The sequence below is a fragment of the Diadema antillarum genome, unplaced genomic scaffold (genome assembly GCF_040938485.1).
Source record: "Diadema antillarum isolate AM-2024a unplaced genomic scaffold, OU_Dant_1.0 seq00000837_RagTag, whole genome shotgun sequence".
Lineage (NCBI taxonomy): Eukaryota > Metazoa > Echinodermata > Echinoidea > Diadematoida > Diadematidae > Diadema > Diadema antillarum.
In genome coordinates this window covers 283,673-297,872 of record NW_027271713.1, presented here as the reverse complement: position 1 = coordinate 297,872, position 14,200 = coordinate 283,673, and the positions used below count along the sequence as shown (strand labels likewise).

At 38.2% G+C, this 14,200-nt stretch overlaps 2 protein-coding genes across 10 annotated transcripts in view; both read left to right on the top strand.

Annotated features, from left to right (window-relative positions):
* Window positions 1-13,057, top strand: part of LOC139740142 (voltage-dependent calcium channel type A subunit alpha-1-like) — a 280,936-nt gene extending 267,879 nt beyond the window's left edge. For 4 of the 9 annotated variants that reach the window (XM_071650722.1, XM_071650727.1, XM_071650721.1 and 1 more), the window contains 2 exons: window positions 6,394-6,472; window positions 11,529-13,057. In XM_071650722.1, the coding sequence (XP_071506823.1) occupies window positions 6,394-6,472; window positions 11,529-12,331 (882 nt within the window). In that variant the 3' untranslated portion in view covers window positions 12,332-13,057. The remainder of the gene's footprint in view (window positions 1-6,393; window positions 6,473-11,528) is intronic. The other 5 variants (XM_071650731.1, XM_071650725.1, XM_071650723.1 and 2 more) reach the window with 2 other exon arrangements.
* LOC139740139 (uncharacterized) lies at window positions 632-1,733 on the top strand (the record flags this gene model as incomplete). The annotated part of the gene is made up of 1 exon (XM_071650720.1): window positions 632-1,733. A coding segment is annotated over one exon (1,047 nt), but the record flags the coding sequence as incomplete, so codon positions are not given.
* Window positions 13,058-14,200: the final 1,143 nt, after the last annotated feature.

Sequence of the window (14,200 nt, the reverse complement as noted above, 5' to 3'; positions counted from 1 at the left end):
AGCCAAGACTATTACGATAAAGGGCATCGGACATGCCTTGATAGCTTTTTTGATATTTGTAGAATATCTGTCCTCACCGGAAAAAATTTGTTTGACAGGCTTGACGTGGCTGGTGATGCTTTTTGTGTCAGAGAAAAAAGAAGGAAAAATAAATTGTGGAGATGTTTTCACATGACTAATTTATTTTCATTTTTTTTTTGTTTAAATATGACACTATAATGCTTAAACATGTCCATTTTCTGTTTCTTTTTTTGCCAATGAAAAGTATTTTTGTTGCCAATAAATCTGTTCTCACTACGCACACTTTAATGCATGAGCTGTGGAGAAGTCAATAGCAGTATACAAGCCTACCACAAGCCGAGTGTGTCGAGTCGGCTTTTTCAGTTTCTTTTTCATTTGCACTATGTAGGTGTGTTTCTCTTGTCAGCTTGTATCATTTTGTGCTTGAAATAATCAAATGTATATTTCATTTGTCCTTGTTTTTCATTACTTCTCTTTTGATTTCCCCCGAGAACAATTGTTTGATTTGTTTTCGATGTCGATGATTTTGAATTTGATTATGAGTTTTTCATTATCATTTCTTTTTATTTTGCTTTTCTTTAAAAAAAAAATCAACTCTTTCTAATTACACTCAAAGCATTCCTTGGACAAGCATGCCACACAGTATTCACACAACACTGGGGGTGGTCATCCACCCTCCTCTCAATCCGATTATAGTCTGGCCAGGGGTGGGGGAGGTCAGGGCCGGGACAGGGCGCGGCCCCGATCGCGGCATTCCGTCGCTACCAGTAGCGATGAGGTGCCGTTCTCTGAGCGAGGGGAGTATCGCGACAGCGAGGACAAGCGTCGCTCTCATAGTCTACAGCATTCCCTTCCTCCCGCTGATTACAACGAGTATGATCAGTCGAGGGAAAGGCCTTCCCGATCTAGCCGTCAGGGCGGTGATGGTCGTAGATCTAGGGGTGACGGGAGTAGAGGCGGTCATCCGGATGGACACTATGACCACAGAAGTCCTCGATACCCAGAAGATGAAGAAGGACGCTACTCGGAGCGGAGGACATTGCCTAGCAACGAGCGAGCCCGCTCTAATCGTACCCCCGATGTGGAGTGGAGAGACCATTCGCGATCTAGACATGGGTCGGCACCGGCCCAGCCCATATCTGGATCAGTGCCCTACGAAGAGCGTGGGCACCCCAAGAGACACTCGGTGGCGTCACCCAATACACCTGACTTCCAGTACCACGGGCAGGGGGACCGCCGGGGAGGGTTGCACACCAGCACACCGATCGGCGAGGATAGGAGGGATAGTAGGAGACAATCATCCGAACAGTCTTCCTGGAAACGAGCGTACCGACATGATGATGCCTTAATAGACACTAGACCGAACCCGCAGGACGTCATACTAGAAGAGGATGAGTTCGAGAAGGGCAACCCCAGAGATAGTAGTGATGTCATGCGCAGGACAGCTCGAAACAATAGGAAAAATAGCGGAGGTCATCTAGGTCAGTACCAGAAGTTCGATAACTCCCTAGACGAAGACCTGCCCCCAACCCCCGGCCAGGAGGTGAAAGGAGAGAGAGGTATAGTGGGTAGTGGCTACCGCACTCAGGATGTCACAACATCCTCCAACAAGCACTCAACAAACTACAATAGGCCTCCAGAGGTGATTTTCTCATAATCTTGTGTCTGCCCATGTCATATGCCTTGAAGACTTGGCTGTCATGACCCTCATCTTTATTCCCATCCTATGGCATCTCTCTCTCTCTCTTATCTCCCTCTCTCTCTCTCTCACTCTCTTTCTCATCTCTCACTCCATCTCTGTTACTCTGTTGGTCCATCATCTATCTATCTATCTAATCATTTATCTTCCCATCTATCTATCTATCTATCTATCTATCTATGTGTCTATCTATCTATCTATGTGTCTATCTATCTATCCATCTATCTATCTATCTATCTATCATTCTATCATCTATTTATCTATCACCTGTCTATCTGTTTGTATATCATCTATCCATCTATCTAATCATTTATCTTTCCATCTATCTATCTATCCATCTATCTATCCATCTATCTATCATCTATTTACCTATCACCTGTCTACCTGTTTGTATATCATCTATCCATCTATCTAATCATTTATCTTTCCATCTATCTATCTATCTATCTATCTATATATCTATCTATCTATCATTCTATCATTCTATCATCTATTTATCTATCACCTGTCTATCTCTTTGTATATCATCTATCTTATCATTTATCTTTCCATCTATCTATTTATCTGTCATATATCTATCATCTTTTTATCTATTACCTGTCAATCTGTTTATATCATCTTTCTATCTCTTTATCTGTCATCTATAATCTATCTATTAATCTATCATCTGTCTAACTGTTCATCTATCTTAATCTGTCTATTTACCCCTTATTTCCATCTATCTATTTATCTATCATCTGTCTATCTATTAATCTATCTTAATCTGTCTATATACCCCTCTATCTTCATCCATCTGTCTCTCTCAATATATTCTATATTGTTTCTTTCCACATTCATTCTATCTTGGATTCATATTCATCTTCACCACATCTGCCTGCATCTTTAAGTATATCCCTCTTTAAGTCTTCTTTTTCTGATCTTCTGTCTCTCCATCTCTTTTCTTTTCTCCTCCTTTCCTTCTCATTCTTCCAAAGTGTAATTTGTACACGTATGTCCTGTTTTATGCATTCCTATCCATTCTCTTTCCTTTTTCTATCTCCCTTTTCCAATTATCACTATATTTCTGACTCTGTATTTCCCCAATAACTTCATCTTCTACTTTTTCCTTCTATCTATCTCTGTCTTTATCTCCTTTCTTTTCTCTTCTTCTCTGTCTCTCTCATTCTCCCAAAGTGTAATTTGTACATATGTCTAAGTCCTGTTTTATGCATTCTTGCATTCACATTCATTCTCATTCACTGTCTTTCTATAGATCCCTTTCTCAACTGCCTTTGTATTTCTGACTCTTATTTTGCCCCTATAACTTCATCTCCTACTTCTCCCTTCTGTCAATCTCCATCTCCTTCTAATGTTCTCTCTCTTTAGTATCTCCTAGTCTCCTTTCTCTCCTCTCTTTCACTCTATCTTTCACTCACTGTTCATCTTGTCTTGCTCTTGTACTCATCCCTATTTTTCATATCACTGTCTCCTTCTGTTTTTTCTTCTTCTTTCTTTGCTTTCACTCTCTCTCTCTCTCTCTCTCTCTCTCTCTCTCTCTCTCTCTCTCTCTCTCTCTCTATCTGTCATACTATCATCTAGAAGATCTCCTTTGAAAAGTTGACACCCCCTTGTGGTTGTGGCTGGACTTTTTTTCAGAGTGGAACCAGTTTAACTGTGTTGTTTGCTCATAGTGTTTGATGTGGAAAACAATGTTGCCAAAGGTTCTTCTGTAAGTTGCCATAGGTTGCTGGAGCAACCACAAATGTTCAAGCATTCAAGAAAAAAAAAGTCTGTAAGTTTTACATTGTTTCAAAATGAATATGTTTCTTATGTATTCTATTTACTACAACACTGCACTATTTTGAATGTTTACAAATTTTATACACTGCAGAACTTATACAAGTAAATTTTTTTCAGAAACTTTACAAGGACCATTGGCAACATTACTGTAGTTTGCTTAGATTTCACATCTCTTGATAAAAAAAGAAAAATGAGCTGTTGGGTGGACATTTCTTCCCTTTCTTTTTGTTCTTCTTTCCCCTTAAACACAGATTGATTAGTTCTATTGCAGTCCACTATTTGAAGTAAATTAAAGTCAATCCTTCATGATAGTGATGTCAAGCACAAAGCAAAAAGTTGGCATTAACATGTCAGATTAGCCCTTGTATAATATTTGTATAGGCCTATAAAATACCTAAAAGATTTTAGTCATTGACCAGGGGAAAAAAGAAAAATTGATTATTTTCCTAAACTATTATTCCTTAAGTACCACTGAAGTTCACCAGCAAAACATACTTTGTCAAAATCTGTGCTGATTCTTTAGAATATATATTTTGTTTAATTAATATTACCAAAACCCATTTTTGGATCAAACAGGTTGTTAAAAAATTTAGTTTTAATTCTCCGCTCACACTAACATGTAAAATAGAGATATGATTCGTGTATTTGTTGCAACACAAATAGACAATTATCATTATTAGATAATGGTTATTCTTGATAATAAAAATCTTTTATTACTCTCATTAACATCACTCACCTCATAATCTCTCTCTTAGCTTACATATTTCTTCTTTCAATAGTATATTGATACTTGCCGACTATGTCATTAATATAACTTAATCTGCTTTGATATACACACATCACAGAGCATACATTTTCTCTTTGTTCTAAATTTCTTCTCCCCGTGCTATTTATATCTCTCTTTCTCTCTTTTGCTGTGTTCGTAAGTCTCATGATTAATGATACTGATGGTCTAGTAGAAAATGTCTTACCCTTTGGTGATTCGTCTGTTGATATGTGATCGATTCCCTGCAACAAGTGGTGTTAGTGTTGACAGGATAGATGCAGTCATCGCACTCACTTACCTCTTTCTGGTAGTAACGTCAGCTTCTTGTGGTAGGAGTTCCTTCTCTGAAGTCGTTTCCCAAGAGACATGCAGGAGATACTGGGCAGCGCTCATCGTGAATTGTTTTCTGGAAGCCGTCTTCTGAAGATGTTGACCTATCAAGACTAATGTCTTCTTTGGAAACGGTTTCCATGGTGACCCCTGTCATGTTCGAATCTTCACTGTCTTGGATGGTTCCATCATTCTAAATGAAAAATATCAACATGAATCTCTTCCATACAGTTCTTGAGATAACTCAGTGAAAAATATTTACACAAAGCAGCAGAACAGTCTGAAAAATACAAGTACAAATTTGCCTCTCATTTATTTAATTTATCAGACATTTTAGTCATCAAATCTTGCCAAAGTATCTATCAGTGCTGATCTATTATTACAGTTTATTTTTTGAGTGAAAGCATTTTATTTCTTTTGGTCAATTTAACTTTAGAATTCTGGCTAAAACATGCAATTCTTGCGTATGTTCTTCCTGCCCTATTTGTGAATTTGCTTTCATATTCAATGTGTTTCTATCTCACACTTCAAAACTAGGCTGTAGCTTAATATCAGATCACACTACTGTGACTGTGGACAGGTCCCATCCCCCCAACTAGCATACATAACGTTTTACTGTTATTTTGATAAAAGAATCTCAGGGCAAGAATAACATGCTGAGAAGTTTATCATATTCAAATTTACGTCGTGCTGGTGTAAGGTACAAACAGATGAAATTATTATTATCACTATTTTGTAAAGGAAATGCACCCACCACCCTTCAAATTATCCTGACTATTAGTTTGTGAATTGAGGTGTAATGTGTAATTTAAATCAGCACAAGGCACAATGGCTCTATCACACCCTGCTACATCATTTCATTGCACTGTGTTTGTAAGGCTTTGGTGCTAGTGAACATTGTTTGTTTGTTTTTTTAAGCAAAGCATATTTGCTTGGGTTTTTTATGCTGGCTAAGAATGTTAGTTAATTATATATTTAAAGTAAAGGCTCAGTCAGATTTTACTTGTTTTCCTGGTTTTAAGGTGAAATTACTTTGTTGGGTAAAATAGTGTTTTTTGTAGGATCAATGCAGATTGATGCCAAAGTAGTTTATGGGGCACAGTGGTTCAAATTTGGCCTTTCCCCAGTCTTGTTAGCCTGTTTTTTGCATGCCTTTCTTGGTAGCTCCCTCTTTTCATTTCTTCTTTTCCTAAACCTGGTTTTGAACTTCCCATTGTTGCATGCCAAAAATGTTTGCAATGTGTTTCTTCATTTATTTCAATTTGTTTTCACATCAGCATCACACAAAAATTGTTTTGAATTTCATTTCTCATTTCTGCACAAATATTTGAATTCTGTTTTGATCACTCATTTCCATGTTTGGTAGAATGCTTCATGTCAATGCACTGCTTAATGCTTAAAAGATTTGTGTTTTTCCTTTTTCCCCAGGCGTTTGCTAACTCGCTGGATTTGTGTCGATCTAAATTAGAATGAATGCATTCATTAATTTCTCATCGCAAACTTTGTTTCCACCTGAATTTCCATGAATCATGATAGTTTGGGTTTCACCTTAAACCTTCTAAATCATCTAGATTTGAATGTGTCCATATCCATCTTAATCTCCTTTTTTTTTGGTTAATGATGACATGCCATTCAATGCAAGAAGAATTTTATTTTCATTAATTCTTTTTTGGTTGGTTTGAGTAACTGCAGGCAGATTGATGTTCTGCCAGTTTGAGTTGTTTTTTTGTTTGATTGCACTAACCTATATATTCGTTTGATTGGTCTCCCTCCATCCCCCTTGCGTGCCTCAATAAAGGGTCCCTGTAATAGTAGCCGTCATGAACGGCTGGATTCGGAGGAAAGCGTCTCATCCTCCCAACCTCTCTTAAGCCCAGGTAACCACACGTCTCCATGGCAACCGCCTCAGCCACCACCACCACCACTACCACTGCCACCATCATCACACTCTTTGATCCCATGATTGCTTAAACACACACTCACACACACACACACACACACCGACACATGCACACAGAAGTGAACACATGCCGTCACACAATCTGCGTTTGTACCTGCCAGTACCTGTTCTGAGTGTGCGCCATTATGTGGTCTTTTTCATATTTATTTCCCCTTAATCTCTCACCTGCGTTTCTAGAAGAGTCAGTACCGTATTTTGCAGTGATAACATGCAGTGTCCGGAAAATGACTTGAGTTGAATCATGTTGCGCACTTGGCTGACGCAAATTTTGTGTGTATGTGAATGTCGTTCCCTACCGTTGTCACTTGAGTAACAGTAACTCAGAGTACTGCTCTCCAACTCTGCTTTGATTATGTTGCAGCATTAGACTAACGACTATGTTCACTAATGGTTAGGGTGCATAGCCACGTAACGCTCCCGTCTGGATGCAGAAGTGGTAGATATGGCTGGAATCTGTTCGGAGAAAAATTAGTTTTGCGTCTTGAGCCATTACTGTAGACATTATTGAAGGGTTTAATCATAATATATGCTACCAATAGGGCTGGTAGTGAATTGTGATCTTCAATGATATTAATAATTAACTCTGAAAATTACCTATGAATATAATTGATTGTGACCTGCCAAAAAAAAAAAAAAAGCTTTGTGAAGTTGCTAAAACATCAATATATTGTTCTCGTGATCATGTTATTCTACAGACATTACGGTTTCCAATGCCATATGATTTGTCCTTTCTTATTGAAACCGAACCAGAGAAGAGCCCAGTTTTGAAAAAAAAAAAATCATTAACTTCAGTCAAGCCTACTGTAGACCTGGTATTTAAACACTAGAGGTCAATTCAAAACTCATTCTTCATATTACATTTTAAAAAGATACATTCAAAAATCAAATTTTAAAACGTCCACAGACTATAATAACAAAAGAAAACTTCCAACTTTTTAACATATGTTGTTAGGGTGTCTTTTTCAGACAAATTACATGATTTGAAAGTTGGTTTGGTATTTTCAAAGCTCTAGTGTCTATGATTTTATAAGTATAACATGGTGCTATATCACAACAAAAATAAAAGTAAAACAACTTGTGGCTCAAATTCTCTGAAGTTTATCAGTCTTCGATAAACAAATGGTAAACTAAAAAAAAAAAAAGATCTTAAGCATGGAGACTCTTGAGATTGGTATGTCATAATACTGCCAGTCACAATGTCATTATCCTTAGCTGATCCAGCAGTGCCAGCTACCACTCCCGCTCTCAGGCATCGAGGGTAACGTTCGCAGTATAATTACAAGAGTAGCTCATATTCGTTCTGTACCATCTGCAATTTCTGTGCCTCAAACTACAAGCCATCACTCTTGATTTCCAGGCAAAACTTTTCCCCAGCCACATTTACAGTCTGCGTGTTCTTCTGACCAACACAAAAAAACAATCACCCAAACACACATCATTCTCTTTTCTTCCTATCTTTCAATTTCTCAATTTCAAACATTGAGTTGTGTTTTTTTTTTCTGTTTGTTTCTTTTTAATCTTTCATTTTTATTTCAATGTCTGAAAAAAATAAAGTAAACAGGAATGAACAAATCAATATTTGTGTCTGTTTCCAAGAAGATGTTATGTATGTAAGAGCCTGTGCTTGAGATGTTGCTTTGTGATGTCAGCCATGTTTGTTTGTTCCAGGGACAATGAATGTTTGCGTCAATGTTATGCAGATGTATATTTTATCAGTATTGTGGTTTTGTGATTTGTTTCCATAAGTTCTCCCCCTCCCAATTTACCTTGTGTAAATGTGTTGTGTACCCAACACTGCACATTTTGTGCCAACATATAACAGAGAAAAGTCATGCTATGTTGTGAATGCTGCTGTGTGTATGTACATCACAAATTTGACTCACAAATACTGTTATGTAATACCTGTTACACTCAGTGTTATTGTTATCGTTACTGCCATTATTGTTTTGCGAGATTTTGTGCAGAAATCTTGTAGGCTGTGATTTTAGACAATCACACAGATCTCTGTACAGAATCATATGAAGACATTGGTTAAGGCTTTCATTGTTTTTGTTTTTCTTAAAACATTCAGTGTCTATGTCGCTATACTTACTGTAATTTTCAGTAACAATAACCAAGTACAACTAACATTTTGTTTAAGTGTAATTTCCAATGTCCTAATTATTCAACCACAGAATGGTCCTTATCCCATATTTGATATAGAAATTCAGGTTCATCAAAAAAAAGAAAATAATTATTGTTCTTTATGCTGAATTGGCAAAGCTTGCTCTTAGGGAAAAAAAAGTTACTACAGTGATGCTATCACTATAGCAACAATCATTTGGTCATGTTGTTACTATAACTGTGGCAAGTTTTAAGATCATAGGTTATCGTATATTATTATTTCAGTCAGCATTGCAGTTGTAAAAACAAAACAAGTGCACCAGTGAGAACATTATTTTATGAAAACTTCGGCAAATAGAAATTCTGGTATTCGGATGTGCAACGGAGTCCATCTGGTAATCATACTGTGCAGCTAATTTGAGGCAGAAACATAAAAGAAAAAAATGAACAGACAGAAATCCAAATAGATATTTTTCCCATTCTCCATCATATTTTTGGCTTGGTTTGAGGAATTTGTACTATCAAGCACTTAAAGAGGTTAGGGTGTGATTATCAGTTGCCAAGATGTCCAGAAAATTACAAGGTTGAAATGTTTGGTTTTCATACAAACAAAACATAAAAACTCTTCATCGACGTTAAATGAACACTGAGTACTCTTCTTTTTTTTTCTTTAGTAGTGATGTCATACTCTTTAATATGAATTGATGTGAATAGATATGCAGTACCAGCTGCTATCAAGAACTAGAACCAGCACTGACTGTCATGCAGACGCTTGATAGTCTAGTGGATACGACACCTGTTTAGTAATCAGGAGATCGTTGATTCAAGTCCAACCCAAGAATGTGTGCCCATGATTTTTTTATCATGGCTACTTAAAAAACACTGAATAACTGGTGCTTATTTTTATCAATGAAGGGCTATTTGTAAGTTAGTTGCAATAAAAAGAAATTGACACAAGAATTCATTAATTTGAAGGGGGAAAATACTTGATCTTACCTTTAATTATTATTTTTTCTATATATAGTATCACTGTGCCCACTTTCCCTTTAACTGTATGCTTTGATGTTGAATGTTGCACTATTAATCAGTCAGTTCTGTTGGATTATTAATTCTGTGTTTTTACTGATATATTCATGTATTATATTTGTGGATATGTGTGCACAGCCCAAGTGTATTCATGTTTTGTTTGTTATTGTTGTCTTTGTTTCGCTCTCTATCATTCCACACTTTAAGTTTTCAAGTTTAATTTACCTCATACAAAATAAAATAATAATAATTTCTTCTTCTTCTTTTCAAGAATACAGATGTAACCAAAGGAGCAGATTATCAAATATTTGACTGAATTCAACATGGCTAAGATTACCCACGAGTAGTAAATGTACAGTCTATTATGCTTTCTGTGATTATGATACAGTATTCTCTCTTTTCTTTCCAATCCGCCCCTAAGTATTCATGCAAAATATTTTTTTCTCAAGGGAGAGAATTTTTCTCTCTTGAAAAGGCACCATGTTCTGGAAGGTCTGCTTGTTTGTAAACATCAGGAATCAGAATAAGCTCGCCAAACAATTGGCAGATCTCTTCTAGGGTAGAAAGATTGCCATTACGTGACGTCCATGTCTGATATTATTTCGTCTCTGCTCAAATATTCGATACATCCCAGCAAAAAGCCCCCGAAGTCAATAGGAAATTCCTGTGGTTGAAAACACCATTTGTTTCAGGAAGCATACCGTCATGTTAGCATCCTTCTTATATGATATCCTTCCTCGCTGCAAATAAAAGTTATAAAAATGGTACCCGGTTCAGGTCCATTTCCAGTTCCGTATCCCACCCTCCTATGTTTTTGCCACATGTTCGTACTTGTTGTTGCACCAACCTCCTTTTCTTTCTTTTTTTACGTGTTTGTGACAATGCAAAACTCATATGCAACACATAATCTATGATATAACAGTCGACACACACCTATGCCATATTTTAATATCACAAGTACGCCAGTATAAACATCACTGTTAATGATAAATGTCTTTGCATGTCTTTTTTTTTTATATTGAATGCTGTCCATTGATGGGTAATGTCTTGAAAGCTTTTATATGTTTGAGTTTTAGTATCAATTAAGTCATGAGAAAATGAACAGTTTCACTGTGCATGTTGTTTTTGGCTATGTTTAGCTTGATCCTAAAAAGACAGTGCTGTGATTCACTACAGAGACAACCATGTCATGCACATTTTGCCTTGACTTTCTTGTATCAGTAGATTTAAATTCAAAATATTTAGATAATTGGCAGTGCAAGTACGTGAATACCTTCTATTCAAGTTTGTGCTGTGCTCTGAAATATCTTTGTTACAACACAATGAGTAGATATGAACTTTCAAACACTAAATCGCAGTAAGCTGGTTCTGTCAAAGGAGTTATGTGTAGGGAGCACAATTCTAATTTCAAATGCAATAAACAGCAAGAAATAACATAATAACATCTGTTGTAGGAACTTTTTGAGTATGTGCAGGTAGTTGAAGGTCAAAGCATCGTACAATTCATTTGTCAATAAATGTATCCAAATCACAAACAGCACACCTGTATTGTGTCTTCCGCCATCTCTATCTATTATGGTTACCATGGCAGCAGCCAGGAAGCACCAATCACTTTGTAATTATTTGAGTAGTTGCCATGGCAACTGCAATCATTCCTAACCCTTAAGGCAATTTCAAATATCTCTATGAAATAGACCCCAGATTTTTTTACTTTTTTTCTCATACAACTTCTATACCTTTGAATGGCTGCCCAATAAGCCTAATGAGTATAGAATACTATTTCAACAGGACTTCTGATCTATTGTCCATATGTTGATGGTCAGCTCTCCTGTTTATCTTTCCAGGTCGGTCCCCGTCTCCTTCTAGACGAAGAGCACCTGTAATCGGCCGCGACGTGTCCCCACAGCGGTTCCCGCCCCACTCACCGACAACCAGGCGGAGGGATCGTCACCGCGGTCCCGACTACGTTGAATTCCACGACCGCGATGTGTACGATGATTACCCCTACGAGGACCCCTTCGTGCCGGAGAGACCCAGCAGTCAACGACGCCCCTCCCCGAGCTGGCGAGAGCCCAGGGATACCTTACAGGCGGGCCCCTCCCAGTCTGGGCGGGCCCCCAGCAGCGAGAGAGTGGACCATGAGGGCGCCCATTCCAGCCCTCCATCCCGGAAGCACACAGGCCGCAGATTACCCACAGTGCCGGGCGAGGGCCGCAGTGGCAGCGGTGGTGGTAGTGGTGGCGGCGGCTCCGGAAACATTACGCCCAGACAGCGGCAGCGACCGTCGGCACCGCGCAGCCGAGACCACAGCCCCATGCGGCTACCACCGCCGCAGCACGTGCCCCGGGGCAGTGGGGGAGGGAGCAAGGGAGACCCTCGGATGCCCCCAGATGAGAAACCACCGCATTACGATGTGGTGATGAGGACTCAAGAGCAGGGCCCGTCAGACCCGCACGTTGACCCTCGCATGCCAAACGGATACCGGCCCGGAGGGGTGGAGAAAGGGCGTGGTCATGGCACTCAGGCCCATAGTCCACGAAGAACCCCGCAGGGAGTGCCCAGGGGACCGGGGCGCAAGCATGTGACTGACAATGGACAAGGGGGTGTGGCTGGTTACTCGGATACTGAGGAAGACGAGTGGGCGTGATTGTACATATTCAATTCAATTCCTTCCACTTTTTTGACTTTAGAACTTTTCAATGACCGCAATTGACAGTGCTTCTTTCCTAACTGCTTATTTGTGTAAACTAGTATGTATTTGATTGAACGCTTTGTGGTGGTTGTGTGAGATAGACTCATCTTAAAGGGAAAGTTTGATAGGATTGAGTGATATCAAGTTTAATATCTCATCAGGGTGTGAATTGGTGTTCAAACACAAAGGTCTGTGGAGACTGAAGGACCTGATTTTCAAGTCTACTCATTAATTCCTTCAAGAATTATGACTCTTGTCAATGTCATTTTTTTTTAATCATTTGTTTTCGGTTCTGATGTCGTTACCGGGTTTTGTTTCATCCTCAGTGAAGATCCATCTTACTATGTTTTGATTTGATGTGATGATGATTTTTTGTCAAAGTGTGTGAATTGACAATTTAAAAGTACATGTACCTGCAATACAGGAGCTCAATGCTGTATCCCATGCTCCTTAAATTAGCTGTCTTGCTGAAGTCTGTCAAAGCATTTTTTTTTTTAAATTCCCGCTGGAACCAAGAACTTGCAACAGGTTGCAGTGAAATAGGAATTTCCCCTCCTAGATTTCATGTTTTCATTCTCCAAAATGCATCTATAGGTGGCATCCATAGGTGCGGATGAGGAATTGGTATTTTCCGGCAGGCTACGTAGGATAGCTGATGCTGTTATGTATTTCACCCTTATTGAGCAGGACTTTATCTCATTTTTATATGAAGCATGTAACCTGCCTGTCATACCTATAGACTTCATTTTATTTCAGGGGGAAATGAGATTTTTCAATCTGAGATTTTTTTGTTTATATATGTATTCTGGCATACAAGAGAGTGAGAGAAAGGCAGGGGTTGGCACAGTTTTTCTTAATGTCTCAATCAAGATGCATATATTTATCTCCTCATTCTAAAAATACTTCACCACAGTTGAAAACCTAATTTGTCCTCTTCGTTTACATCCTTGTTGTTGTAGTAGTTGTCAATGTCAAATCTTATCTTCTGTCTTTCTCTTTCTTCTTCTCTTTCACTTTTTCTTTCCTTCATTTTTACAACTATCCTTGTTTCAGTCCTGTTCTAAGGACACAAATCATTGGCACTTTTCAGTTCTTCCTTCTAATTGCCCTCATGTCCTAGTTGAGCTGCAAATTCAAAAATCCATTTGTGCATTAGAATCTATAGTGTCATTCATTAATGCCCTTCTTCTTCTAAACTGAAATCGCATTGTATTGTCAAGGCCTACTATTTATTCATCCATCTGCAGTTCTCATAAACTTCAGTAATGAAAAAAAAAATCTCCTTTGAGTTTTATGATAAGCACTTATAACCCATCATGCTCAATTTATTACATTCCAGTTCCTACATTGCTATTTTTACTATCCATTACTCAAATATCTTTCTCAGTCATTATCTGTTCACTTAATATTTCTCCTCCTTTCCCTAATGCATTCTTTTCTCCTATGAAGTATGTAGGTATTAAGGTAGGCTAGATTAATGTGGATGCATTCATTTTTTTTTTGTCCAAGAATAGACATTAAGAAAAAAATCTACACCATCTCAATTTGCATGAATTGTTGCTGTAAGTTGTAGCAGCATGTTGCGCAGCATTTCAGGACTCGGAAAAGCAGGACTCGGAAATAGGGGATGATTCATAAGAATCACAGTCAAGACTTTAGAGAGTAGAAGTTTGTAGAAGACGGTTAACCCTCTGCATGCAACATTAAAGGTCCAGTTTACCTTTGGGAGTAGTGATTTCAAAAATGTTCAAGATATCACATTTGATGCATATGTGTAGGTTTGTTGTATCACAAAACATCCTACCATATAAAAATTTTGCAATA